General features: G+C 47.6%; 9 protein-coding genes across 9 annotated transcripts; 5 read left to right on the top strand and 4 right to left on the bottom strand.

Annotated features, from left to right (window-relative positions):
- Positions 1–75: 75 nt before the first annotated feature.
- Positions 76–2478, top strand: FPOAC1_003557 (uncharacterized protein; the record flags this gene model as incomplete). Its single annotated transcript, XM_044848117.1, has 6 exons — positions 76–161; positions 218–751; positions 805–1241; positions 1292–1551; positions 1598–1954; positions 2011–2478. 6 exons carry the CDS (start codon positions 76–78, stop codon positions 2476–2478), a joined length of 2142 nt encoding a protein of 713 aa, XP_044714033.1.
- Positions 2479–2778: 300 nt separating this feature from the next.
- On the top strand, positions 2779–3615 carry FPOAC1_003556 (uncharacterized protein; the record flags this gene model as incomplete). The annotated part of the gene is made up of 1 exon (XM_044848116.1): positions 2779–3615. One exon carries the CDS (start codon positions 2779–2781, stop codon positions 3613–3615), a length of 837 nt encoding a protein of 278 aa, XP_044714032.1.
- Positions 3616–3738: 123 nt separating this feature from the next.
- FPOAC1_003555 (uncharacterized protein) lies at positions 3739–5361 on the bottom strand (the record flags this gene model as incomplete). Its single annotated transcript, XM_044848115.1, has 1 exon — positions 3739–5361. The coding sequence occupies one exon, from the start codon at positions 5359–5361 to the stop codon at positions 3739–3741; it is 1623 nt and encodes a 540-aa protein (XP_044714031.1).
- Positions 5362–5615: 254 nt separating this feature from the next.
- FPOAC1_003554 (uncharacterized protein) lies at positions 5616–6611 on the bottom strand (the record flags this gene model as incomplete). Its single annotated transcript, XM_044848114.1, has 1 exon — positions 5616–6611. One exon carries the CDS (start codon positions 6609–6611, stop codon positions 5616–5618), a length of 996 nt encoding a protein of 331 aa, XP_044714030.1.
- A 1753-nt stretch (positions 6612–8364) lies between these two features.
- On the top strand, positions 8365–10012 carry FPOAC1_003553 (uncharacterized protein; the record flags this gene model as incomplete). The annotated part of the gene is made up of 2 exons (XM_044848113.1): positions 8365–8484; positions 8546–10012. 2 exons carry the CDS (start codon positions 8365–8367, stop codon positions 10010–10012), a joined length of 1587 nt encoding a protein of 528 aa, XP_044714029.1.
- A 2235-nt stretch (positions 10013–12247) lies between these two features.
- On the top strand, positions 12248–13348 carry FPOAC1_003552 (uncharacterized protein; the record flags this gene model as incomplete). The annotated part of the gene is made up of 3 exons (XM_044848112.1): positions 12248–12826; positions 12884–13225; positions 13274–13348. The coding sequence occupies 3 exons, from the start codon at positions 12248–12250 to the stop codon at positions 13346–13348; spliced, it is 996 nt and encodes a 331-aa protein (XP_044714028.1).
- Positions 13349–13828: 480 nt separating this feature from the next.
- Positions 13829–15873, bottom strand: FPOAC1_003551 (uncharacterized protein; the record flags this gene model as incomplete). The annotated part of the gene is made up of 5 exons (XM_044848111.1): positions 13829–13988; positions 14040–14165; positions 14216–14776; positions 14828–15063; positions 15112–15873. The coding sequence occupies 5 exons, from the start codon at positions 15871–15873 to the stop codon at positions 13829–13831; spliced, it is 1845 nt and encodes a 614-aa protein (XP_044714027.1).
- Positions 15874–18429: 2556 nt separating this feature from the next.
- On the top strand, positions 18430–19345 carry FPOAC1_003550 (uncharacterized protein; the record flags this gene model as incomplete). The annotated part of the gene is made up of 4 exons (XM_044848110.1): positions 18430–18604; positions 18662–18758; positions 18817–18962; positions 19014–19345. The coding sequence occupies 4 exons, from the start codon at positions 18430–18432 to the stop codon at positions 19343–19345; spliced, it is 750 nt and encodes a 249-aa protein (XP_044714026.1).
- A 340-nt stretch (positions 19346–19685) lies between these two features.
- FPOAC1_003549 (uncharacterized protein) lies at positions 19686–24077 on the bottom strand (the record flags this gene model as incomplete). The annotated part of the gene is made up of 2 exons (XM_044848109.1): positions 19686–22415; positions 22467–24077. The coding sequence occupies 2 exons, from the start codon at positions 24075–24077 to the stop codon at positions 19686–19688; spliced, it is 4341 nt and encodes a 1446-aa protein (XP_044714025.1).
- Between the last annotated feature and the right edge of the window lie 657 nt (positions 24078–24734).

The raw sequence follows: 24734 nt of genomic DNA, 5'->3' as shown, positions 1-24734 counted from the left end.
GGTGCCGGTCCTTTTGGTTCAAATGCCGCGTGTTCCTTCCATCTTCGGTGTTTGACTTCCCTAATTGCAACGACAATGACTGCACCAGCGCCAGCAGACACCGACAAGAGAGTTTCGAGAGCCTGTGTCAGTTGCAGATCTCGAAAGACGCGTTGTGATCTGTAAGTCACCCTTTGATAATTGATTACATCGTCATTGTTAACTAACCATTGCATAGTGATTCTACCGGCATACCTGGAGATCCCCCATGCCGTCGGTGCATTGAGAAACACCAAGAATGTGTTCTTGCAACTTCACGTCGAGGCGGACGTCGCATCAAAGGCCAGCGTCTTAGTCACCACCAGCCTTCCAACGAATCCCACCAACCGCTCGAAAACGGAACGACTAGGCAAATGGACACGTCCTCAGGTTCCCATACTCAAAGACCTCAAGATACGGAAGAATCCACCGAATGGCTGTCTTCGCATCTCGGATCAAATTCAGATGACGACGAAGAGGAAGGACGTGACGCTGTGCAGCTCCAGGGCCATTTCACATCTTCAGATCTTCTCAATCCCTCAGACGCGCTTGATCTGTTGGCTCATGTCGCCGATATGGAACCTGAGAGACATGATCACGACCAAACGCAAGACGCGGGTGGACAAGCCAAAGGTTCAGGAAACGTCACAGGCGCACCTCAGGGCGTTTGTAACTACCCGCCTATAGAATCTGGGGCCCTTGCACTTTCAGAGGTATCGTTTCTGATTGAGCAGTAAGTTCACACAATATGAAAATGCTGGACATTCATGGGACTGATGATTCTAGATATCATGACAACTTCCACATCTTCTTCCCCATCGCCTACAGCGTTATTTTCGACCACACCCGGCTCCTTGAATCACTAGAGAAAGAGCAATATCTTGTCACAGCTATTCTAACTGTAGCTACGAAGGATGACCCCTCTTGGTCCAAAGCGCACACTGCATGTGCCCGATATATGGAGAGTCAAATCTCAAAGTTGATATATACCGGCTCAACAACTGTCGGTGCAGTCGAAGCACTATTGATACTTGCCGAATGGGCTCCTCAGCCGCTCGAGGAAAATCTCATGATCGGATGCGGAAAAGAAGATCAAGGTTCATGGATGCTTGTGGGCGTTGCTATTCGTCTTGCATACCTTCAAAACTTGGAACAAACTGGACTGACGCAGCGAGGTGAAGATGTAACTCCGGATTTGAGTAGGAAAAGGATAGCTTGGGCAGGTAAGATACGGGACAGTGCTGGTATAGTGAAAGATCTAACATTGTTCTAGCTTGCTACATGAGTGATCGTCAAGTATCAATCCGGCTTGGGAAGGGGTTCTGGTCTCGTGGTCCGGGCCCATCTGTCAATCTGAGGGCTGCCGACTTCCCGTATCTTCAAACCCAAACTTTGGGCAATAATAACCTGGCTTTGCTTTTCCAAGCACACCTTGAGATAACTCAGCTTTTTAGCAATGCGCATGATATCCTATACTCCTCAACCAGCCACAGGGAGCAACTATATACAGGAGGCGAGTACGTGCGATATATAGTAAGATCTCTCATTATACAACCTGACTTTAATACTGACTAACCAGGATGACTTCTCCGCCGTTCTCCGCAGATGGAAGCTATCGTGGGGCGGACTCAGCTTCGTACCTCGTGTCAAGGCGTCCCTAATGTTGTCATATGATTTTCTTCGCCTTTATATCAATGCTTTTGCATTCCAAGCCAATCTCAACCGCATCGTCCGTCGTCAAAGAAAAAGACCAGCCGGTCCTCTGTTTTCGGAACTTGCTGCTGCACCGGATGCAAGGTTTATCTATGAGTCAATCGACGCGGCGAATTCAATACTTTGTACTATCAACAGTTTCATTGATCCCGTCAAAGTTTTCAAATACATGCCTTTAAAGTTCTACCTCTATGTTATATATGCTGCTGTCTTTCTATTCAAGGTACGAGAAAGAGTTAATATTCTGCCTTGATAATATACTGACAGTCGCTTGTATAGGCTATCTTCGCTGGTGCTATCAAGCCTTCAGAAGCACGCGGTGTTCGTCGAGCTATATACGAAACCATATCCCGTCTACAGAAAACTTCGGATAATCAACAAAGTCTTGGCCAACGCTACGCTCGGTCCCTTAAGCTCCTGTGGTTGAAGATGTTGGGACGATCCAGATCGCAAGCTGCAAGAGCCGAGGAACCCTCTGACTCTATAGTCTCAATCAACCGAGGAGCCCACCAAGTTCAAATGGATCAAAGTGAACCAACACCAAGCTCCGATCCTTTTAATAGCTTCTCATGGAAAGACCTTCACTCTCTAGGGGAGTTCATATCCAACGATGAGACATCACTTTTCAATGACAACTTCATCATCAGCCCTGAACAAGACTCGATACAGGGGATCGAGGGACCTGATCATATGGATAGTAGTTTCTTTTATTCTGGATCCCTGGGGGACAATGATATCATATTCTGATAGCCAAATTGACCAAACTACATCAAAGCCTTTGATTCATTTGTTTTGACTTTCGTCTTTGGTGATATTCCACTAGCCATCAAATGCATTGGCAATGACGCTCCGACCAGGCAGGAGCTTTCACGGGCAAATCCTCTTGGATTAAAGAAGTCTAGTGCTTATATCGGATTTTGAAAAAGACCGACGGGTTGATGACAGAGTTGTCAATAAGCCGTAGGAAATTTACTATATTAAGTGGGTGCAATCTGACCAGATTTGGAATCAGTTTAGCACAACAATTCCACAAACAACGACTTTCAAATGGCTTCTTCTCAGAGCAAGGACCTTCCCTTTTCCTCGTACTTCTCTGCGTTTGCAGCAAACTATGTTCAGCAAACTGGAAGAAGCACACGCCGTGTCTTTGAGGAATCTTTCGAAGAGATTCAGGCAATCAAGCCCATCAACAAAGACTCTGTGGTGCATGATAATGCTGCTGGGCCAGGAATAGCTGCTTCGGTTATTCTTGAAAGATTGCCGTCCGAAGATGTTCCTAAGATCTTAGTGACGGACAACGTGCCTCCTATGGTCCAGGGGGCTCAAGATTCTTTCACGTCTTGGCCCCAGGTTGAACCAAAGGTTCTCGATTCACTTAATCTGGAAGGGATTTCCGACGGCAACTTCACGCACAGCATCCTCAATTTTAGTGTCTTCACTCTCGCCAAGCCCGTAAAAGGCCTCAAGGAAATGCACCGCACGCTCGAGCCAGATGGCCTAGCTGTCATCTCATGCTGGAAACGCTTCGCCGCAGGCCAACTTATTCATGCCGCCCAAGCCGTTGTGCGACCTGACTTGCCTCCTCTGAAGATACCCCATCCTGAGTTTTTCGAGCAAGGTGTGTTGGAAAAGACTGCAGCCGAAGCTGGTTTCGATTCTGCAAAGTTCAAGCTGTTGGAAAAGAGCATTATCGTTAGTGGGCCTGAACTTGACGATGGGCTGAAGAAGTTTATGCTTGGACCTTTGATGGCGCCTGCTCGCGCTGGGTTTACGGAGGAGGATGAGAAGAAGTGGTCTGCAGCCGTTGATGAGGTTATCAAGAAGGAGGTTGAAACTTATGGAGGAGTCAAGTTTGATGGATGGGTTCTTCTAGCTCAGAAGTAAACCACCGGTTTCGCTCGGATTTGATAACTCGGGAGCGCATATTAATCAACGGGCTTATCTTGGTTTCTCTATATACTTGTTATTTAAAATTGTCATTGAATAAAATATCGAGTCTCATTCCTGTTAAATTATTTGATCCCGAAGTACTATTCTAACCACCATCTCTCCATTAATAATACTAAGAGTCTTTTCACAATAGATCTTTGCGATTCCAGATCTAATCCCATTTTCCCACACAGTTTCTGGTTTGTGCAAGTCTCCAAGTTCAGAAAGGATGGCCAGACGCGAGGTTAAACCCTCGATATCATCTTTGCTTACGATCCATCCTATCGTCAAGAAAGACATGTTTCGTAGCTTGGGTGTGTTTTCAAAAGCTAACTTGGCATAGAAAAGATCATCTTGAGAAGGGCAGAAGCTAAAGGATTTATCATCCCAGCTCTTTGAGCCTGATGCTTCAAGAATGGTGAGGAGCATGGTTCCCAACGCACAGCCAAGAATCACTTTACTCGGTTTCTGCCGGTCGTATAGAGGCGATTCGTGGTTTATAAAATTTTGCACATAGATGTGACTGGGCTTGATGTAGAGTGTATCTACCGATTCAGCCTCAGTAATCATCTGCTCATCCGAATTGATACGAGCAAATTGGCCTTCCTGGTTCAGTCTTCCAAGCCTGATACCGTACCAAACATCTTTTCTCGGATTCGATCTATGGCTCACATCCAAGATGGCGTAGACTTCGTCAGGAGCTTTTCGGCTCTTGATCAGTCGTACTTGTAAGTGTAGACCCTTATTTGTCATCTCATATGGCATATCAACGTGCTTAGACGATAGGCCCTGGCAATATTGACTTGAAAAGTTTCTGGGTGACGGTGCGAGGAGGCCGCTAAACGTAGGGGTGGGCGAATTCGGCTCCGAACGCCATGCAAAGAGCGTATGATCTGGCTGTCGCTTGATAATCTCTTCTTGAAGACGTATAAAAGCTTTACTTCCTTCTCCGTATAAGAGCGGCATCTGAACATCGAAGATTCCCAGTAGACAATACGCTTGGTCCTCAGTGCGTGTCGTCTCACGTCTCGACGCCCACGACATTCTCGTAGCAACTGAGAAAGAAGCCAAATCTCCAGTGAAGAAAACCTGATCCGGAATTCCAGTGATCTGAGAGACTTGGCCTGGGATATTACTCCGCTCGGGTAGAAAAGGATTCAGTTGAAGCTCCACAGCCGAAGACTTGCGAAGAAAGCCGTTGACGAAATGCTGACTGTAGTGACTCTCCGAGATGGATCCGATTCTCGTCCAGTTCACATCGTAAAATTGACGGACTCGTGGAGCCACGAGCTCTTGCAATGTCCATCCACGCGTAAACCATCTTGCATTCTTAAAAGAATCATCTCTCCCATTGGACCCCTCCAAATGAACGACATCATCGAGATAAATATAGCAAACGGCCGAGTTTCTATACCAGGCAAACATGGAGTTGATAGCTTCTGAAAGTTCTGCGCTACTTGACTTGTCGATACAGCAGGTATCTACCCAGCAATACTGGAGTTTGTCTCTTTTAGCTTGTTCGGCGCATAATTCGATTTTCTTGAAGCCCTTTTTGAGTCTGATGTCTGATAAACAGTTTTGCATCTCGTGGAAGAGGACTTCGTTGCTTTGAGGACCCCATGTGTGTGATAGTATTGCATATTGAGGAATGTTCCCGTGGAATTCTTCGAGTTCGTATGTTGAGACGTTGATGAGATACATATTGTAGTTTGATAAAGAAAGGTGGAGGACTTTGGTGAGGAGAAAGCGGAGATGATTCGATTCGGGTAAAACAACAATGGCGAGAAGAGGTTGCCATTGGCTGTAAGCAGTGAGTATGTAATATGGGAATATAAAGACTAGGTTTCGTATTGGTATTTGTAAAACAGGATAAAGACAATTGATTATATAATTAGATATGATCGACAGCGTTCAAGTGGCTTCAGTAAAAATAAAGAAATAAAAGTTCATCACCCCTAAAGAAAGGGTGTCAAAACTTCCTTGGTATGATCAACGATTCTCTTCTGTGCCGTCTCTCGTAAGACGCCAACCGTCTTTGAATTCAGCGTACAGTCACATTTTCTGGTGACAAGAAATAGCCCATTCTTCTTTTCTTCATGAGAATTCACTCCGACTTTTCCTGTCCATGTCGTGCCTCTCCCTCCAAACGCGGCACTCGTGCTTTGAAACAAATATCTCTGTCCAGATTCTTCATCACTAAACGAAAAAATAGCAATCAGTGGCTCAAGAAGAAGCCAGATAGCCCAAGCAAGAATTGTATTAGGATCCAAACCCCTTCTGACGTTGCCAGTGTTGACCCAGCCAGGAGAGGAATGAATGAACGTCACTTGGGGGTTCTCGTTGGCCAGATGTTCGAGAAACAAAGTGTTCATGTCGACGGCTTGCGTATGGGCTGTAACGAAATTGAAATTCCCCGATCTCTTGAGATCGATGTCGTCTAGTCGGACAGGTTTGCGTTCCATACCACCACCCAAGACACTGATGACTCTAGGATTCTCAGCTGCATTTAGAAGAGGAAGTAAATGCAGTACAAACAACATGCGAGAGTGGTATCTCAGAGTCTGAGAGATGTCAAAGCCCTCGGATGTATCTTTCCGGTTTGTAAAAGGTGCATAGCCTGGTGAGAGAAAGAGTAGATCAACACTCTTCTCTTTGCTTTTGATGACGTCGCACACTCTCTTTGTGTCGGCGAGAAGCGAGACTTCGCCTTGGACCCAGATGATCTCAGCTTTGGGGTTTATAGTTTGCATCTCTTGGATGAAAGTCTCTGTGCGTTGTTGAGCGCTCTCTCTGCCGATGAGATAGACTCTGATACTGGTTCCTTTTGCGACCAAGGCTTGGAGGGTGAATTTTCCGATGCCTGATGTACCGCCGACAAAGACGGCGATGCGCGGAGCTGTGACATCGTTGATGAGGGCGTTGGAAGTTTGGATATCTTTGAATGAGACCATTGTCACTGAGGATGAAGTGATGTTGTGTTGCGCTTAATGATAGTAAGTTTGTTAGTGAGTTGAATGCCTGTATTGTGGCTTGAATGGTATTAAAATATTGGCATTAGATACGGACCGGCTGATAAAAAGCACTCCGGAGCGTTGTATTTCAGGCAGATTGTTGGTCGTCATGTCGCGCTACCATCAATAGATTCAATTCTAGAACATTTTTGGCTAAAGAGGCTTGCGTCGACTCGGAAGTAGCTAGACCGGACTGGATTAGGTGGTGATTAATTCGACTCCTACTCAGTCAAACTCTACTTCTCATTAATCGACAGCTGACTTGAGGCAGTTCGCATTCTAAACGCTACTATTCGCGAATCTCATCTTACAAAAGCACAAGCACAGCCTGGATCGCATTCGCAGATCAAGTATAAGCCTTGGCTCGGGGTTTGCGGCCTGTAAAAGAGGAGCAATAGCCCGCTAATCAGCTTGAATTGGTGCATTGGGCGAGCTAAGCCACCACTAACATTGGGCTGCGCTGACTGATGATCACGACGATCAATTGATTGCGACAACAAATTATAAGATATTTTGATATATAAGTAGATGAATAGACACGAGATTCTTTTCTTGTTTAGACAAGTTCAAATACAATATATACTCGCTACAGTACATCAACCCCACTATACATATATATACTGCATCATGTCGTGTATCACAAGCCGCATCAAAACCTTCCTATTAGGATATCCCCTGTCAAACTCACCCAGTCAATACAACTCTACATCTGAAAAGATTGTACCTTCTTATCAACTACAAACTGTATCAGACGATGCTACCCCTCCACCTCCACCATACTCTTCAAACCCAACCTGTGATCAATCACCCCCCAAACCATTCATTCTAGAGTTTCAACCACCATCACAACAAGGTTACCGAGTCTCCAGACCACCAGGCAGTAACGGTCAACGGTTCATCTACCGTCAGAGTACCTGAGAGGGTAACGCTATTGCAGAGTCTATAACTTGCATCTTTTACCGAAAACATGCCCGAAACAAAGATATATTCGCTCCGAACTATACTTGTGGGGACAAGCATTAGACAAGGACATGGGATGATGAACAGAGACCAACAGTAACTGACAGGTGGAGAGACGAGGGGAAATGCTGAAACTCGGAGGAACAGTCAATCTCGTTTGAGGATTAAAGTGATCGTCGTGCAACCTGACTAGACAAGGGAATAGATTAGTTACATGGTACTATACATACGTCAGCAAAACAGGGCTGAAAGTTTCATCTTGTCATGACCATATGAGTTTATGCTTACTACTTCGATTATCATTATAACAATCTACAGTAGATACGCCATCAAAGTTAATATTCAATAGACTTTGACGCCAGGAACAGCCTGACTAGTAACTAATTGGCCCACCATCAAAGACCCCTGAAAACAACCGTTGTTAGTCTTTTTTAGGGTCCAAAAAAACGTTATAAAAAACAAGAACAAAAAAAGAAAACCGCCAATCTTAGCTCTTACTAAGATGTCGAAATTGCATGGCGTACTTGGAGGTGGGGTTCTGTACGCCATGTCCCCCTTACTACGTAGCACTATCGATTTTCTATCCCTTGGAAAGAATAAATAAAACCCCTTTCCTCTCATTATATATATTCATGACCCTTGACGACATGTTTGAGACATTTCCTTGATCTGTACACTTGTTCAATCTTTTGTCGGAGTCTGTTCTTTTTTCTTTTGGATAGTAACCATCAAAATGGCTGTCGCTTTCTTATCGGAAAAGGCATCGTCGCCATATCGCCGTCCGGCAGTATTTGCCGCTTTTGTTCTTGTCTTTTTTATCATCTTGGAGACTTTTTATTTATATTCCAGCGCGGTAAGTAAAGTATTCCCTATACATACCTAAGCTCTTGTTATAACGTACTGACCATACAAAGTGGACACCTGCACACGGGTTGTTACCCTCCGAAACGACATCGACCGGGGCATCACCAGAAACGTCAGTCCATGCACCAAAAAAACAGAAGCACAAGCAGAAACCGAAACCCGCACCCATCAAGACGTCACAGCTTCACTTCCTCCTTCCGGCATCCGATCCAAATGACATGGTCTGCGCCATCATCGCCTCAGCCCTTGCGAACCGATATCCCGCTCCCTACATGATCGGTTGGAAGGGAGAGGGCAAGTACAACGCTTCCGCCGCTCACACTGCAAAACTCTACTCCATCAAGAAATATCTCGACGAGCTACCCAACGGTGGTGATGATGATGACCTGGTCTTCTTTGGCGACGGCTACGATGTCATGGCTCAACTTCCCGTAGAGGTCGTCATTGATCGCTACTTCAAGGTTACTGCTGACGCAGACCAACGCTTGGCAGACCGTTTCGGTATCACCGTCCAAGAAGCCCACAAGCGTGGTCTCAAGCAGACGCTCTTCTGGGGCGCCGACAAGATGTGCTGGCCAGCCCTCGGAGAAGATCAGTGCACAAAGATCCCCGGTTCTCATCTTCCCAACACCGTCTACGGACCCAAGACCGGCAACGGTGATGCAACATATCGCGATGCCAAGTTCTTCAACTCGGGAAGTGTCATTGGTCCAGTCGGCGACCTGCGCAAGTTCATCGAGGCCGGTATCGCCAGCTTGGAAGATACTTTCGATCCCAACTTCAAGTACAAGACTTCAGACCAGATCTACCTCGCCCGTCTGTACGCTCGCCAAGAAATGTCCCGCGCCAGGCAGATTGAGTACGAGCTCCGCAACCTTGACAATACCTTTGGCGAAAACAACACCACCAACCCTTTTGCGTTAGATGCAGCCGAGTATCACGTCGCAATCGATTACGAGTCGGACTTTGTGCAAACCGGATGCTTCGCCCACAAGTGGATGCAAAAGCTAAACTACAACAACACCGATAACACTGCGACAATGTCCAAGGATCTTTTCGAACAGGGCAAAACCTTCAAGCCCTACAAGATCCAGCTGCCCGCCAACGTGTACCGCTCCTTCATCCGCGTCTTCAAGTCGCTGTCTGACGATGCCACCAACAAGTCTGCGCGTGACTGGATCGCCAGCCTCCCGCTCGACACCAACGTAGCTACACGTAGAATCTTTGGTTTCTACCACGCCACGTGCAGCAAGCGCCAGCTCATCAACGACTTTAAGAAGTACTGGTTCCACCCGTACATCGTGCCTCTGATGCAAGCAAGCTTCCAGGCCGCCAAGAAGGACGAGCCCATCACCGACAACCTCATCGACGGGCGCAAGTGGGTGTACAAGACGGTGTTTCCCTCGGATGGAGCCCCTGAGGATGTGCTCGGCGGTGTCTTGACAGATTACAAGGACGAGGCTTATATTCCCTTTTCGACGTTATGTCAAGCCTCATCGCATATTCTCGATAAATAATGAAAGATTGGGATAGAATATATTTGTTAATGAGGTTGGGTAATGGAGTACAGGTATTTGGGTTTCGGTAGGGGTTTTTATATATAAGCTTTTATATGGCTTCAATGTTTTATAGCATGACTTTTCTGGGAAACTCTGTTTGAGAATACATTCAATTTATCACAGCCGCTACAGGCTTTTATTTGTTGAAATCGATGTTCTCTCGTCTTAACGACTATGCTCTCCATCTTCGAAGCACCACATTGCAAGGCCACGTTTATGGCTGCATTAGTCCTTAAGGGTCTTTGACCGGGTGTCTACATCTCGGCGGAATTCGGCATGATCCCGGGCTACACAAGCCTTGCCTGTTGATCATCGGTAGTAAGGCCAATGTCGTGTAACGTCGAATGGTTGCCGCTGCATGGTCAGGCTGTGGCTTGCCAAGTACATGCGGCTCTTGCAGAGTGACAGGACGGAAGATTAAGCAACGTGGGATTTGACATGACTTGTCGAACAATACTACAATGACACGCATGTTGGACAGTTACATGTTGCTTAAGCCTCATCAGGTGAAAGGATATAAAAGGCAAGATGAATCCCTGTTGACAGTAACATCATGAAACGCCTTCAACAAAACAGAGAAATTACAGCCGACTACCAACTTGTCACCAACAATGAAGCCAACCATCCTCCTTTCCCTCATAACCCTCCCCCTTGCGCTAGCCGGTACAACCAACAAAGTCAAAGTATCATCCCCTGACATAAGCGCATCCATCGCCAAATTCCGCTCCATCTTTGATCCCGAGTCCACAGTTATCTCACCAAGAGATACACAAGATCAAGATAAGGGTCGAAAATGTAAAGATCTCAAGGGTTGGAAATGGTGCGTGAGCAGCTGTCTTGAGCTATGTGATATGATTTGCGATTGCAGCGGCTGTCCGTCAAATTGTGGTGCGTCCTACTCTACTCTGTAATCTCTTGGCATGTACTGACTGATACTTTGTAGTTGATAGATGTGCTGAGAAGGATAAGTATAGGGGTTGTAATGGGGATGATTCGCGTTGACTTTTCTTTACTTTGTCAGGGAAGGACATCAATAGCTGCCTGGTCACTGGAAATGAAGTATCATTTTACCTTATTCGCTATGAGGTTTCTATAAACTTGATGTCCTGGGTTCAATCATCTGTCCCACTCGTTCATCATCACAGAGTCTATCCGCTCAAGATTGAGTCGCAGCACTTCCACAATTACTTTCACGTTCTAAGGAACCCGAAATTCTTAACCAAGTATTATCATTCTCTATTTCTATAGGGCCGCGATCCCTCGTCAAACAAAGCAATTCAAACTTCAGAACCAATTGCTATAACCATTATTAAGCAGTCATCAAGACTTGATCACTCCTCTCAGTATTAGCTCGTCCCACAGATTTATCTTCCCATTTCCTGTCTTAACGATTAAGCAATCTCCCTTGTGGTGAGCATATTGTGGCCACTCTGGTTCGAGGAGGTCGTTTAGGGTGTCGACGAATAAAGTTTCGTCTTTTATCTCACATTTATTGATGTGATACTCATACGTTGTCTCATCCGACTTGAACATATCTTCAGTAGGCATGATGTTCGCTAGTTTGAGTTAGACTGTTGGATGTGAATGAGTGTGTACTGTTTGTCCGGTTGTGCGTACTGGACCATACAACTCGTGTATCTACATCTACTTATATCTCTGTCGTTAGTTGCTCAAGAACTACTCAATCACTAGGTACTCTACAGATCCTCTATTCATTGTCACACTGTCTACAGTCTATCAGCACTACCTACATGTTGTGAGTGATGATCCACTGGCTCAAGCCACAACGTCAGTTGAACCAGTTACAGTTAATCAGCACAATCTCATTCCTGGATAACGGCATTCAAATCCTACGAAAAATAACTGGGACTGTCGGGGCATTGTTCCTCCGCAAACGATAAAGCGATTATTAGGTACTATGTAAATACGATAATGTAATCGGGCTTATTTTCTCCAACTAGCCCGGCATCTCTCTTCCGGCGTTAGACACAATAACGGCATGTCCAATAAGTGCTGATAAAGCGACGACTTACAAATGAGGGTATCGCAAAGGCGTCGACGGCAACAATATGTTATTATTTGGGGCTCTTGTATATAATGTAACCAGTATCTACTTTTCCATGTCGTAATCTCATACATCTGTCATTCAATTGATTGACTACTTATCTCTTCTTTTTCACTTACACCATCAAAATGTCCTCCCCTAAACTCATCGTCATTCTAGGTGCAACTGGCAATCAAGGTGGTTCCGTCGCAGAATCCTTCTTGTCGGAACCAAACTGGAAAGTCCGTGCCGTAACGCGCAACACCAAAAGCTCCAAAGCCCAAACACTCTCCTCCAAAGGCGCCCAAGTCGTCCAGGCTGATCTCGACGAACCCTCAACTCTTATCGCTGCCTTTGAAGGAGCCAACGCCATCTTTGCAGTCAGTGACTTCTGGGGGTTGTACAATGACCCAGCCAATAAGTCTAGAGCAAAGCCTGGACAACCTCTTAACGAGTGGGCTGCTGAGCATGAGGAACAGCAGCTTAAGAATGTGATTGATGCTGCTTCCAAGGTTCCCACGCTGGAGAAATTTGTTCTCTCTTCTTTATCCAATGCTGAGAAGTGGTCCAAGGGTAAATATACTCGGAACTATCACTTTGATGGCAAGGCTCGTGCAGCAGAGTATATCCCAAAAGCGCATCCGGATCTTTGGGCCAAGACCAGTGTCTTTCAAGCTGGACTCTTTTTGAGCAACTTTGTTCAATTGCCTTTAAACCAGCCCGTCAAAGTACAACCATCCATTTCCCTCCATCACAGACATGTTAAACTAACATAAAACACACAGAATGCCGATGGAGTGGCACAGTTCATCTCACCCCTACACCCCGATACCAAGTTCCCCTACATCGCCGCCGAAGAAGACTCAGGCCCCATTGTCAAGGCTCTCATCATCCAAGAACCTGCAGGGCACAACCTCATTGGCTACAGAGAGTGGCTTACGTTGAAAGAGATCGCAGAGTCTTTCACCAAAGCCACTGGCATTAAAGCAGTTGCTGTCAAATCGGATGGAACGTTCCCACCTGAGTTTTCGGAAGAGTTGGTAGACGAAATGAGAGATTGCTTTGGCTACTTTAATGAGTTTGGATATGAAGGCCGAGACGATCAGACTTTAGTTCATCCTCGTGATGTAAGTTGTTGTGGGGATCTTGAGAACTGTTTACTGACACATGCACAGTTGACGTCGGCGCCCAAGCTGGATACGGCAGAGGATTACTTCAGGAAGCAAGACTGGTCTAAGATCTTCGGTTAATGAGACAAGAAATGCAGTATAGATGGCCTTGAGATATGGACAGGCGCACTCTTTCATGCTCTGGGCAGTTGGTCTCGACGACTACATCGCGAGAATGATTATTGGGTATGCTCAGCACATTAGCCCCTAACATATTTTCACTACGAAACAAGCCCTGCTGCTGCTGTCGCCGTACAATTCAGTTGTCAAGAATGTATTTGAAAGTGGTCCTATATCGTATGCCTACGGACTCAATTGCCCTTTCCTCCTCATAACAATTCTTCCAAATAACAAGGCGAGAACCGCATCACGCCACGAAATGAAATGAAACTTCATCCTACCAAAACAATTCTTTCTCATATGAGAATTGGCACAGCCAGAAAGAAGGCCGTCACCTCAACACGCTTGGTTGGTGCATCAGAGCATGTCGCTGTAGCAATCGCTCATCACCTTGTAGGCCTTTTTGAACCAGCCGCTGTCTTCGTTCGAAACTAGCCTCTCCTAAAGGGCCAGCTTTTCCAACTTGTCGTACAACGGCGTTCCGAAACCACTAATAGGATCCCATCCTTTGACCGCCTCCCAACCTGCACCAGGTATTTTAGGCGCCGGAGAGCCTAGGGCACTGAAGCCTTGACAGCCGTAGTTTCTCCCATTCACAATACTAGATCGTTTGTAAGAATACAAAAATTAGACCGAATCGACATCAACTTACTCGGTGAACCCTTTGTACCCTTTTTTATAGATCCAAGGGTTAAGGAATCCCATCGCAGGCTTTCCCTTCCTCAACCTCTCATTTGAAAGGAGGGCAATAACGGCCCCAAAAGTTGGGGCTGCGGCACTGTTATTGTGTCAGTTTCTCAGCCGTGGCAACAAGTTTGGTTGACTTACCTCGTTCCAGTTGCATAGTCCAATGTATCATTGAGATTGACCGGGAAATTGACCGCAAGTGCTGCTACATCAGGATAGGCTCGTCCATTGGGGTTGAAATAAGGCTGCCACTTCTTCCCAAGCTTCTTCAGATACTCCTTGACAACCTTGTCCTGATACTCAGGGCGGGGGAAAAGATCAGAAAACCCACCTCCAGTCGAGTACTCCTCTCCTTCTCCTTCGCTCCATGCAATCTCAGGGTTATTGTCCCCAGTACCACCCACAGTGGTTACATATGGACAAGCGCTGGGCCATGTAGGAAGGAACTTTTTGGTCTTCTTTCCATCGTTCGATTGACATGAAACTCCCACACCCTGATTGCCAGCTGGGACTATGATGGAAACACCCCGCGTACCGATCTGTCCGAATTTATTGCAGACCTGACGGGCATATTGCTTGGGAAGGTGTTGTTCATATTCGCCCCAAGATATAGAAATAACTGAAGGGAGTTTCTTGGTAGGCAGGTTCAAGATATGTTCAGCAAACTCGAGCCAGGGCTCAATACCCACTCCTGGAGGGAAACTATGAGGTCTGATTAGCAACACAAATACCCCGACGGCACAGATTACTTACTCAAGATCAGGAGTGTAGTCTGGTTCAATACCTCCCACAGCTAGGTGTTGTACTGGGACTCGAGAGGCTAACGAGACAGCATATTGGATGTTCAGATTTCCTTCGTGCTCGAATTTCCTGCCATCACCTTGCGTATTTGTCCCACCATTGGCGGAGTCATCAGAAAACGTAACACCTTTGAGGTCAGGCGCGTAGCGTTGGAGGAACCTTTGGAGCTCATCTCGTTGGGCGGACATCTGTTTCTGTCAGCCACAAGATTTTCATAACAAACGGGATATTCGTACGTTTCTGAAACTGACAGTTGTGAATAAAGAGCCCTTCGCAGCAGTTGGGTACTTCTTTGGCATCTTGTACAGCTTACGGATACAAGCAGGGGTTGCCTCAGTTTTGCACTTCTTTAGGTCGATCGGACCTGATCCACCATAGTTGCCATCCTTGGTAGATCGAGGCTCATTTTCAACCTGAGCATCCCGCTTCATCATGGTGGGTGCGGTTTCTTCAAGATTTCTTGTATGCTGGAAGCTTGAAAAGAGTGTTGTGGGTTGGATTGATGTAATGTGGCGGCGGATCTCGTGAGGGACAGAGTACTCTCTCGTTCTGACGATGCTTCTGTCATCGCGGGCGAACACAGAGAAACGAGTGTTGAGCATTCCTTCGGCGTTCTTGACAGTAGTCCGAATGTGAAGCCACTCTCCCTCATCACGAACGTGGTGGTCGGGAACTCCAACCTCAGAGAGCCAGCGCTTGACAGACTTGGTAGCCGCACGAGAAGGCTTGAGTAGAGCTTTGGCAGATTCGCGAGAGAGATGCTTGCCATACTTGTGATGGTCAGGATCGGAGACTTCGTAGATGGTACGCTCAAGCAACTTGTGATCTTCGGGCTCAAGTCCGATAGAGAGGTTGATGAACTGGTCGGGAGAGGGAGAGTCTGATTCTTCCCATCCAGCGGGGGTCTCGTTCAATGACTCAACCACAACTGGGACTGCCAGAACAGACACCGCGCTGAGGAGAAATCCCCCAGTCTTGAGGAGATTGATCGCCAGCATGGCTCAGAAATTGGGGTTTAAAAGAGAGAATAGGTAGTTTGTAGGTTTGCTCGTCAGGATGAGCATGAGAGCTTGCTAGTATTCTGAAATATCGCCGGGAAGTGACTCTCTTTATATCGGGTTCAAGAGACAATATTGCTTCTAATGTCGACGAAGCTATCACTTCTACACCCCTGTCCCAACTGCAGTCAAGTTGGTGTTGTGGCTGCTATCCGTCTTCTCATTTTGGTAGGTGGGCGCTGAAGAACAATACTAAGCCACTTCATATTGTTCATGGCACGTTCCTTCCACCAACCAACACATCCGCCCCAACAGTCCCGATAGTGCGGGCCCTGAGCGTCACTCTTGCCCTACCGGGCGGGAAGGCTTTGCAGATCTTGCCTATGATTTTCTTCATGTCGTATCATCTACTAGATGAGGAAATAGCGATCATGTGGCGTTCAGTAGAACATTCCCTAGCCATGGCCCCGGTGAGTTAGTCTTTCTAGAAGGGCGGGAGAAGCTGTTAGATTGAGCAAACATATGCACGGCATTCATCAGGCACGGCAAGGAATAGAGTGTAGATCGAACAAAGACTGAAGTAACAGATTCAGTTGCGAAATTAGCAAGTGAGTTTCGGAATACTGTTGCATTGTGTTCGTCATTCTGTAGATGTGATAGAAACCTCAAAGCTAGGATATGCATTTCATTCCTTACATGAGGCGCTCAAAGAAGCAAGAGGCAGAGGTGGTTGTCTCCCCTTGCATTTGCTCAGGTGGTCTGTACGTCGATTGCTGAAAAGACTTGGTTGTACCTCTCCTCGACTGGTTGTTTCCAAGCTGCAGAGGATCACTAGCTGATCAATGTTTCTGCTGTTGGTTCCTAGGTCCTCAATAGTCTCTTGGCGATAGAATGGGTGCATCGCTTGCCTGTATGTTTTGGGACTCGAATATGGTTACGCCAAAGCCGAAGCATTGGCTAGTGATGACAAGGTAGGGGCGACAGAAACGTTGACCACTGGACTTGGGCATACGGGAAATTAAGCAGCCAAAGAACCAATTTCATACAGCATAGTGTGGCTTACTGGTTTGCCTCTTGTGTTTCCAGCAGTCAAGTCGCTTGCCTGTCAGTAGAGGACCAATGATCATGTCCATATATTGGAATGTGCAGTTGTAGATCATGCTTAGAGCCAACAGTGTTTCAGTTCAGATGTCCTTTACGGGCCGCATCGGGAGTCTTCAACTTTCTCCGCCAAGAAACCTGTAAGGACTGTAACTTGGCCTTTGGCTGAGGTTGAGTTGCATATTCGTACTGGATTCACTTGTGACACCCTCTCGGAACAGCTCAATGCATCATGGCTTTCCAGTTATCGGACCACATTCCGTTACAACAACCAACAGCACATCAGGTCTAGGAACTCGGAGCACATTTAGATCTCTGCAATATGCAAGTTGGCTGAAGATCTACAAGGATGCATTTGTTCCTAGTGGCTGAGCTGTGTCTTGGAATGAATTGTCGGGTGGAAGCTCGGGGCAAGCAAGCTGCATCAAGATGCGGTACAGCTCTAGAAGAGCAACCTGAATTTCACGGGATTTGAGCAGTCATAATCGAGGAGGAAAGTCTTTGAATGAAGGTCGTATCCCTGGTCAAAGTTGCGATTTGTTTAGGTATATGGCTGCCCTGCATAACTGTATCTCGGTTGCTCATCATTTTCAGGCATCTAATGAGGCTGCTAGGTCACTCAATCCTCCTGGCTGCTTGGCTGTCGCTGGCCGTTTGCATGCGTCGTACGTTTGCATGCGTCGTACGGATACATGCTTGCACAAAAATTGGCTGAACTGTGAGTCTTGGCTGCCTACAATGTCAATGACAACCTCAGGCCTTCAGGCGAAGCGAAGCTCCTCTATAGCTCCAAAGCTCTTGCCCACAAGGTTTTGGCCCACAGCAGGCAGCATCTTCAGCCGCCCCGTTTTACGGACCCTCATTGGCCCATATTCTGCCGCCTTCACAATCAGTCGCTTCACACCGCCCTCTGAATCCTCTATAAAATCCCAGCTTCCTCAGCCAAGCTACGCTTTTCTTTTCTTCTTTTCTCCTTAGCTCTCTTTGCCTTTTGGCTTAGATCAAGTGTAGTATCTGTTCTTTTCAGTTTAATCTCTGAAAGATGTCTAAGGACATCAACATTGATTATTCCTATTTTTGGTCAGAGGGCAGTCGCCTCTGTGCTTGCACATGCTTCTGCCCACTGTGTCCCTGGTATTACACTGCCTCCAGGTGACGCGAATCACACTCTCGAGCTCACCGTTTTTCATTGCTTTCTCAGGCTTGCCTGGGTAGTGAAGAAGAATTTCGCTTTATTCGTAAAAATGCAGTGCCGATCTTGAAAATGTAGAATGTCGTAAACAAAGAATGTAGCAACTGTTGCCAATCTTCAGTGAACATGTCGATTTTTGCTAGGCAAGAACCACACTCGTCATAACCGTAAAGACGACCCTAGCGTGTCTCTAACCACTAAATCTCCATCTTGAGAACCTCATCCGCAGAGCCTCATTCATCCATTCACCACCAACAGCCATCATGTCCTCCGAAACTCCCCTCCTCGACCCTTCACTCTTCTCCCACCTCCAAGAGAAGCTCGATGAAGAAACCAGCGTCCGCGACAACCTCACTCAGATAATCCAGCGTCTCGAGCGTGCCGTCGCCACTGCTCAAGGCCTTCTCTCTCGTGTCCACTCTACTCCTCGTGCCCGCTGTCAGTTTTTTTCTTGTGCCTACTGTGATGCTCTGGGCTGACTTTTGTGAAATGCAGATCCTGCGTTGGTCTCCCAGGTTGAAGATGCCATCAAGGAAGAGGTTTCTATCGTGAAGGAGCTGAGCGAGGTTGCTAGCCAGCACCCATACTACAAGTATGCTATCATCACCTGAGCCAAGACAAACATCAAAAAATCTGACATCCCGTTGTAGATACAACCAAAAGTGGGCGAGAACTATCCAAAATGCCATCGGCACCGCTGTCTACGTTGCTTGGCTTGGCGGTCTAGGCTCCGAGTCGCAGCCTGCTACTCTCGGCCGTCTCCTGACCCTCGAGCAGGTCGGCGATGTCTTCCAGGGTCCGTTTTATCATACATGATCATTTTGATACTTAAACTGACAATTTACAGTCCCTACAAACCTCAAGGACCGTGACGCCTTCCACTTCACTATTGAAGAGTATCTCCTCTCTCTGACGGACCTGACCAATGAGCTCGCCCGTCTGGCCGCCAACGCTGTTACTTACGGAGATTTTGAGCTTCCTCTCGTTATCAGCGCGTTCATCAAGGATCTTTTCGCCGGGTTCCAGCTTCTCAACCTCAAGAACGACATCCTCCGCAAGCGAGCCGATGCTGTCAAGTATGACGTCAAGAGGGTTGAGGACGTTGTCTACGATTTGAGCCTTCGTGGACTGGTGAAGCGACCAGGCGAAGGCGATACAGAAATGGCTGCCGCCGAGTAAAATTTGACTCTACGGGAGAGCTGTGGAAAAAGGATGTCGATATCAATCAATGACGACAGCTAGCTAGGTAGCTTAGGTATCTACGTGAAAACAATTACGGAATACTCTACAAAGTTCAAAATGTCACATACGGATGCAAAAAGTGATTACAATGTTTTAATTAATCATTCATGCCGTTATAGGCAACTCTATTTAACAAAATGGTTCGGTGTCTTGCCTGACCCTCTGGTTGAACCCAGTCGATACTGATTTTTGACAGTAAAAATACACCATGATCTTCCCACCTCTGAACTCCAAATCAGGTTCAATATAAGTGACGAGTCTTCTCCAAAACTCCTTTCTAGTCATGTCGGAATGTACACTTGTCACCTCTGGCACACTTACCCTGCTGCCAGAAGGTGCAAGGCTTAGTGCCGATAAGTGCCTTATTGGCAGGCTTATGCGGCGGGAGGGTGCCTCTCTTTTTCCGTCCGTCCTTACCATCACGGTCACCTCGACTTCCGTGGTGGTCATCACGTTCGTATGTACGATCACGGTCCCATCCTCTGTCTTGGTCGCGATCTCGGCCATGATCCCTCTCTCGCTCCCAGTCGCGCTCGGCGGCAGGGGGGGGAGGGGCCTGTTGACCCTGTGCCATCTGGCTTAACATCATGTACTGTTGGAATGATGGATCGCTGGGGTTCAAGTAAGGGGCTGCATTTGTGGCTGCTGCCTGCTGTGCTGTGCCCTGTGATGGCTGATTGATGGCAGCCAAGATAGATTGAAGCTGGTTATCCGGGATTTGCGGCTGCTGTGTGGGTGCAGCGGTTGTTGGAGGCTGGACTGTCTGTTGACCGCCATTCACCTGCTGCAGCAAAGCCATGTAGGGGGCAAATTGTTGTTGCTGGGCGTAATAAGCAGCCCAGTCCTGCGGGTTAGCTGGAGCTTGACCGGATGAAGCACCAGACATCGCCGATAGCAAGGCGTTTGCTTCGGCTTCAGCTCGCGCACGCTCCTCCTCCTCCCTCTTTTGTCGAGCTGCCGATTCTTTGTTGTAGCCCATTTGCCATTCACGGACCTTCTCGTGGTCGTGCAAGATCCACTCAGGAGGGGAGTTGGCGGGAAACGGCAGGCCAGCCAGAGACTTGACAAGTTTTTCAATGATCCTTCCACAAAGACCAGCTGCGCCGTCAGGGTACTTGTACGCCCGCCAAACATCGCTTGTGCTTGGGCTGGGATCTTGCCAGTTCCTAGCGTTTTCAGATTTGAGAAGAGCGATTACCTGCTCGACAGCAGCACGGCCTGAGATAATGGGCAGAGTATCATTAGCCAAGTCGCGATGCGAAGGCGAGGTACGCTGGTGAGATGAAGCTTGTGCAGGGGCGCCGCGAAGGTTACTCATGATTGAGTCAATTTGATATGCCGGGCTGCTCTTCGCATCGATGCGCTGGACCGCCAAGTAAAGCGCTTGATCAGTTCCCATCTGCTGCTCGTCGCGCCATCTAGCCTGGATCTCCTGAAACTTGGCATCATTCGGTAGGTATTGTGTCTTTTGCTGGACTGTTGGTGCGGCCTCGGGCAGTGGTGACTTGGGCGTTGGTGGAATCTCGGCCGGATCTGTATATATAGCCACGAGCTCCCGTTGCTCCCTATCAGCAATTCGCTGCTGTTCTTCTGTTGTAAAGGTGACGTTTCCACCTCTGTTAACGTAGTTCTTGTTCCGGACGTCAGTAGGCAATCTTGAAAGATCTATCCCAACTGGTCCCATCCAAGGTTGGTAAGGAACATCATCATCCTCCTCATCGTCGTCAACGTCCGCGCGCTGTTTCAATACCATGCCTTCAGATCGGTCATCAGCAGCGTCTCGAATCATGTTCTGCTCTCTGCCCTCGTCCTCGGCATCCTCCTTCTGGAAGATCTTGACCTGTACAAGCTCACTTTCAGGCTTCCAAGTGACTCGAAGTTTGCGGCGAGCCTCCTTGCGAAGACGCTTAGCCTTCTGCTCGGGTGTTTCAGGAGTGTCGGGACCATCGGTTTCCTTGGTTTGGACGGGAGATTCGGCCTTTGGAGCGTTGATAGAGTCGAGGAGTGAGGCAATGCCAGACAAAGCGCTCGAGGCTGCGCTCGAGGTTGGCGCTGAAGCGCTGCCACTACGGGATGTGGGCGGTTTGGCTTCCATACGTGACGGTTTTGACTCTGGTTTGGCCTTCTCGTCATTTGCAGCCTTGATATCAGGTTTGACATCAGATTTGACGACTGACTTAGCCACTGGCCTAGGCTTCCCTGGCAGAATAGAGGCAGCAGCGGCCTTTGCGGCGCTGGTTTTAGATGCTGATTGGAGTTGAATCTTGGGTGCAACTAGTTTCCTCATAAGAGAACCGCCGCCAGATTCAACAACAATCTTCTTTGCCGTGCGCATGTCAGCTTCATCGTCACGAGCGCGCTTGACTGAAGCTTCCGTGCCAGGTTTAGCCTTTGCTCTGCTCGATGCAGAAGTGCCAGTATATCCAGTGGTTGTCTCGGGCTCATTGGCCTTGAGTTTTTTTACCTTGGCAGTGATTTCAGATACAAGCTCCTTGACTTCGGCATCGCCCTTGTCGGCAAACCTCTTTCGCACCGACTCAAAGTTGGTTGTCTCGGCGATCCTCTTCGTCATAGGAAAATGGGTAAACATCTCGAGAACAATCTTGGGAAACTCTCCTGAAAAGTCACCTGCCTTGATACACATAATCAATGCGTTAACCAAACTTAAAACAAGTTTTTGATGACCTCCAAGGTTATCCAGGACAGCGTCATCAGCATGCTCGATAGTGGCATCCAAAGCACGATAAAGCACCTGCTTCTTTTGCTCAAAATCGTGTCGCGCATTGGCTAGTGCAGCTTCAGGTGCCTTTTCCTTTAAAACCTGGTCTAGTTCCTGCCTGGCACGGTTCATTTCACTACGGAGTTTAATGAAATACTCGCCTGCTTGTTGAACACGTGTTGCGATCAGGGTGTTCGTTCTTGGAACGGACTGCTCGATGTGGACCATCCCGATGGCATCCCAGACCGCTGCTTCAGCGGGATCCGTTGGGCGAGTGGCGGGACGAATCTGGTTATTGTTAGAAGTACACTTTATTTGGAGTAAAGGTAAATATCTTACTGGCTTGCCGCCGCGTTCCTCCTCCATCTCTTTTTTTGCCTTTTTCTCTGCCTTGTTCTTGGAAGCTTCATCGGATTTAAGTTGTTCTTTGAAAGCATGTGGGTACTCAGTGTACTTTGGGCGACGTTTCCCTAAGCTCTTCATGGCCCGGTCAAAGTCATCCAATAGCCCCTTGGCCTCCATGCGTCTCTCATCCAGTCCTCCCTTGTCAGGGGAAGGGCGATACTGGCTTGTGAATCGGCCCTGGACCTCACATGGGAGGTCGTAACCAAGTTCAGGAACCATCTGTCTTCCGCTACGAGCTGGCAGGGCTACTAAAGGAGCGAGCTTATCATAGCTCTTTGGGGCTGGAAGCTTAGCTGTGCCCTCGTATATTAAATGAGGAAGGCCCTTGATTGCAGGGTGTTTAGCTTGAGCAGCCTTAGTCCGCTTGTTGAATTGGGCAATCAACTGGGCTTCTTCGGGTGAAGGTGTAGGGGCCGGCAAACCATCAACATCGTCAACCTTTTTCACAGCAGGAGAGCCCACAGGCGAGTCGATATATGTCGCAGCGGGCTCTGGCGTTGGGGTATCTGGTGCAGCCTTCACCGCTCGCTTCCTCTTTTTAGCAGGAGGGTCATTGGTGAGCTGCTGAGCAACACCAGTGTCTTGACTGTTGATGGGCTGAGGCATAAGATATGGGTTGTTGGTGGCGGGTGGCGACGAGGCATTGCCAATGAAATGCGGCTGTTGCTGATGTATTTGCTGAAAGTTTTGAGCAGGCAAAGGCTGCGAGGTTTGAGGATAGACGACCGGCTGTTTGGGTGCGAACTGGGGCTGAACGGGCTGTGCTTGTTGCTGAGTGGCATGTTGTTGTTGGGGGGGAGGCTGTTGGCGACCTTGGTGGGACTGCTGAAAGTTCATCTGTTCATTTGGCCGAGATTGCGAAGTTTGGCCATTAACCGGAGGCGAAAAAGCAGGCTGATTGTATTGTGGTTGGTTCTGAACAGGAGACTGCTGGGTCGGTCTGCTGAAATTATGTCCCTGTGCGAAAGAAGGTTGGATAGCATCAAACTGTTGTACAGGTGTATGGCTCTGTTGCCGACTTGGCTGAGGCATCACATGAGGCTGAGAAAATTGCTGGATGGGAGATTCGAAGGATGACTCGCTAGGTGGTGCCATAGAGTACGGGAAATTAGAGGAATGAGGGTGATTTGAGAGTTGTCCAATACCAGCCATAGCATTATCCAGATTCATCTTGCTATGCTGACCATAGATATCAGAATGCATGGCACTAAAATCCGTATCCATTACATCTGGTGTCTGTTGTGTAAACTGCTGGTTCATTGACATTGAATCATGGCCAGGGTGGTAGCCTGGTTGATCTTGCTGGTGTTGGGAGCCATGCAAAGTACCGGAAAGGAAGGAGTGACATTGGTCCGAGTCGAAAAAGTTTGAGGCAGCAGCATCTTGTGGGTTAATTTGAGAAAAGCCCGCCTGATCACTCACAGGCTGCGACCAAGCTTGATGAGGGTCAAATTGTCCATTCTGTGCCGAGAACCCATAGTTGCTATGCCACTGATGCTGTGTCTCATCAGCGCCGTTTTGGCCATTGTTTGACCAAGACTGCATCTTGTGTTAATGCTCTGTCGAGTAACGGCAGCTACCACAGTAGCAATAAGACCACCGGAATCAATTAAACTGGACAGATTTACGAGCTAAGGCATGGTATCAGCAATCTTTGCTATTCTGGAATGTATTGCTAACAAGACGCAATGCAGGAGGAAGCAGTTGATGGAACAGCAACAAGAGGTGATAGGTGTGTGTAATGTGAATAGAACAATCTGCGGCTAGGCGTTGACGTAGCCGTGGTTACAGTAAAGATTGAAGTATCAAGCGTGTGAAGGAAAAAGGTACTAACATGAAGAATTAAGCCGGAAAGTAACTTTATGCAGGCGTCTTTCTGTTAAGGGAAAGCTGTCGGCTATCGCAGCTGCAGGCGACCCACCACAAGAACGCGCTAGGCAAGAAACGGACGAACTGGCAGGGATCCGGGTCTTGGAGAACAAGAAGACAAGGTGAATATGAATCTGTATGTAGTCTAGAGGAATCAAAAGAACCATCAGCAAGGCCAGCAAAAAAAGAATTGGAAAGTGAGTGAGAACTGGTATTTGATAAGTAAGAAGAAGCGGCAGAAAAAATAGAAGCAAGACGCAGATTATGGACGTGAGGTGATGATAAAGAGCATCCATCCAGCACCTCATCAGCAGTCAAAAATAGGTGTCTTGC

This window comes from Fusarium poae, chromosome 1 (assembly GCF_019609905.1).
Source record: "Fusarium poae strain DAOMC 252244 chromosome 1, whole genome shotgun sequence".
Lineage (NCBI taxonomy): Eukaryota > Fungi > Ascomycota > Sordariomycetes > Hypocreales > Nectriaceae > Fusarium > Fusarium poae.
This window is presented reverse-complemented; position numbering and strand designations above follow the sequence as displayed.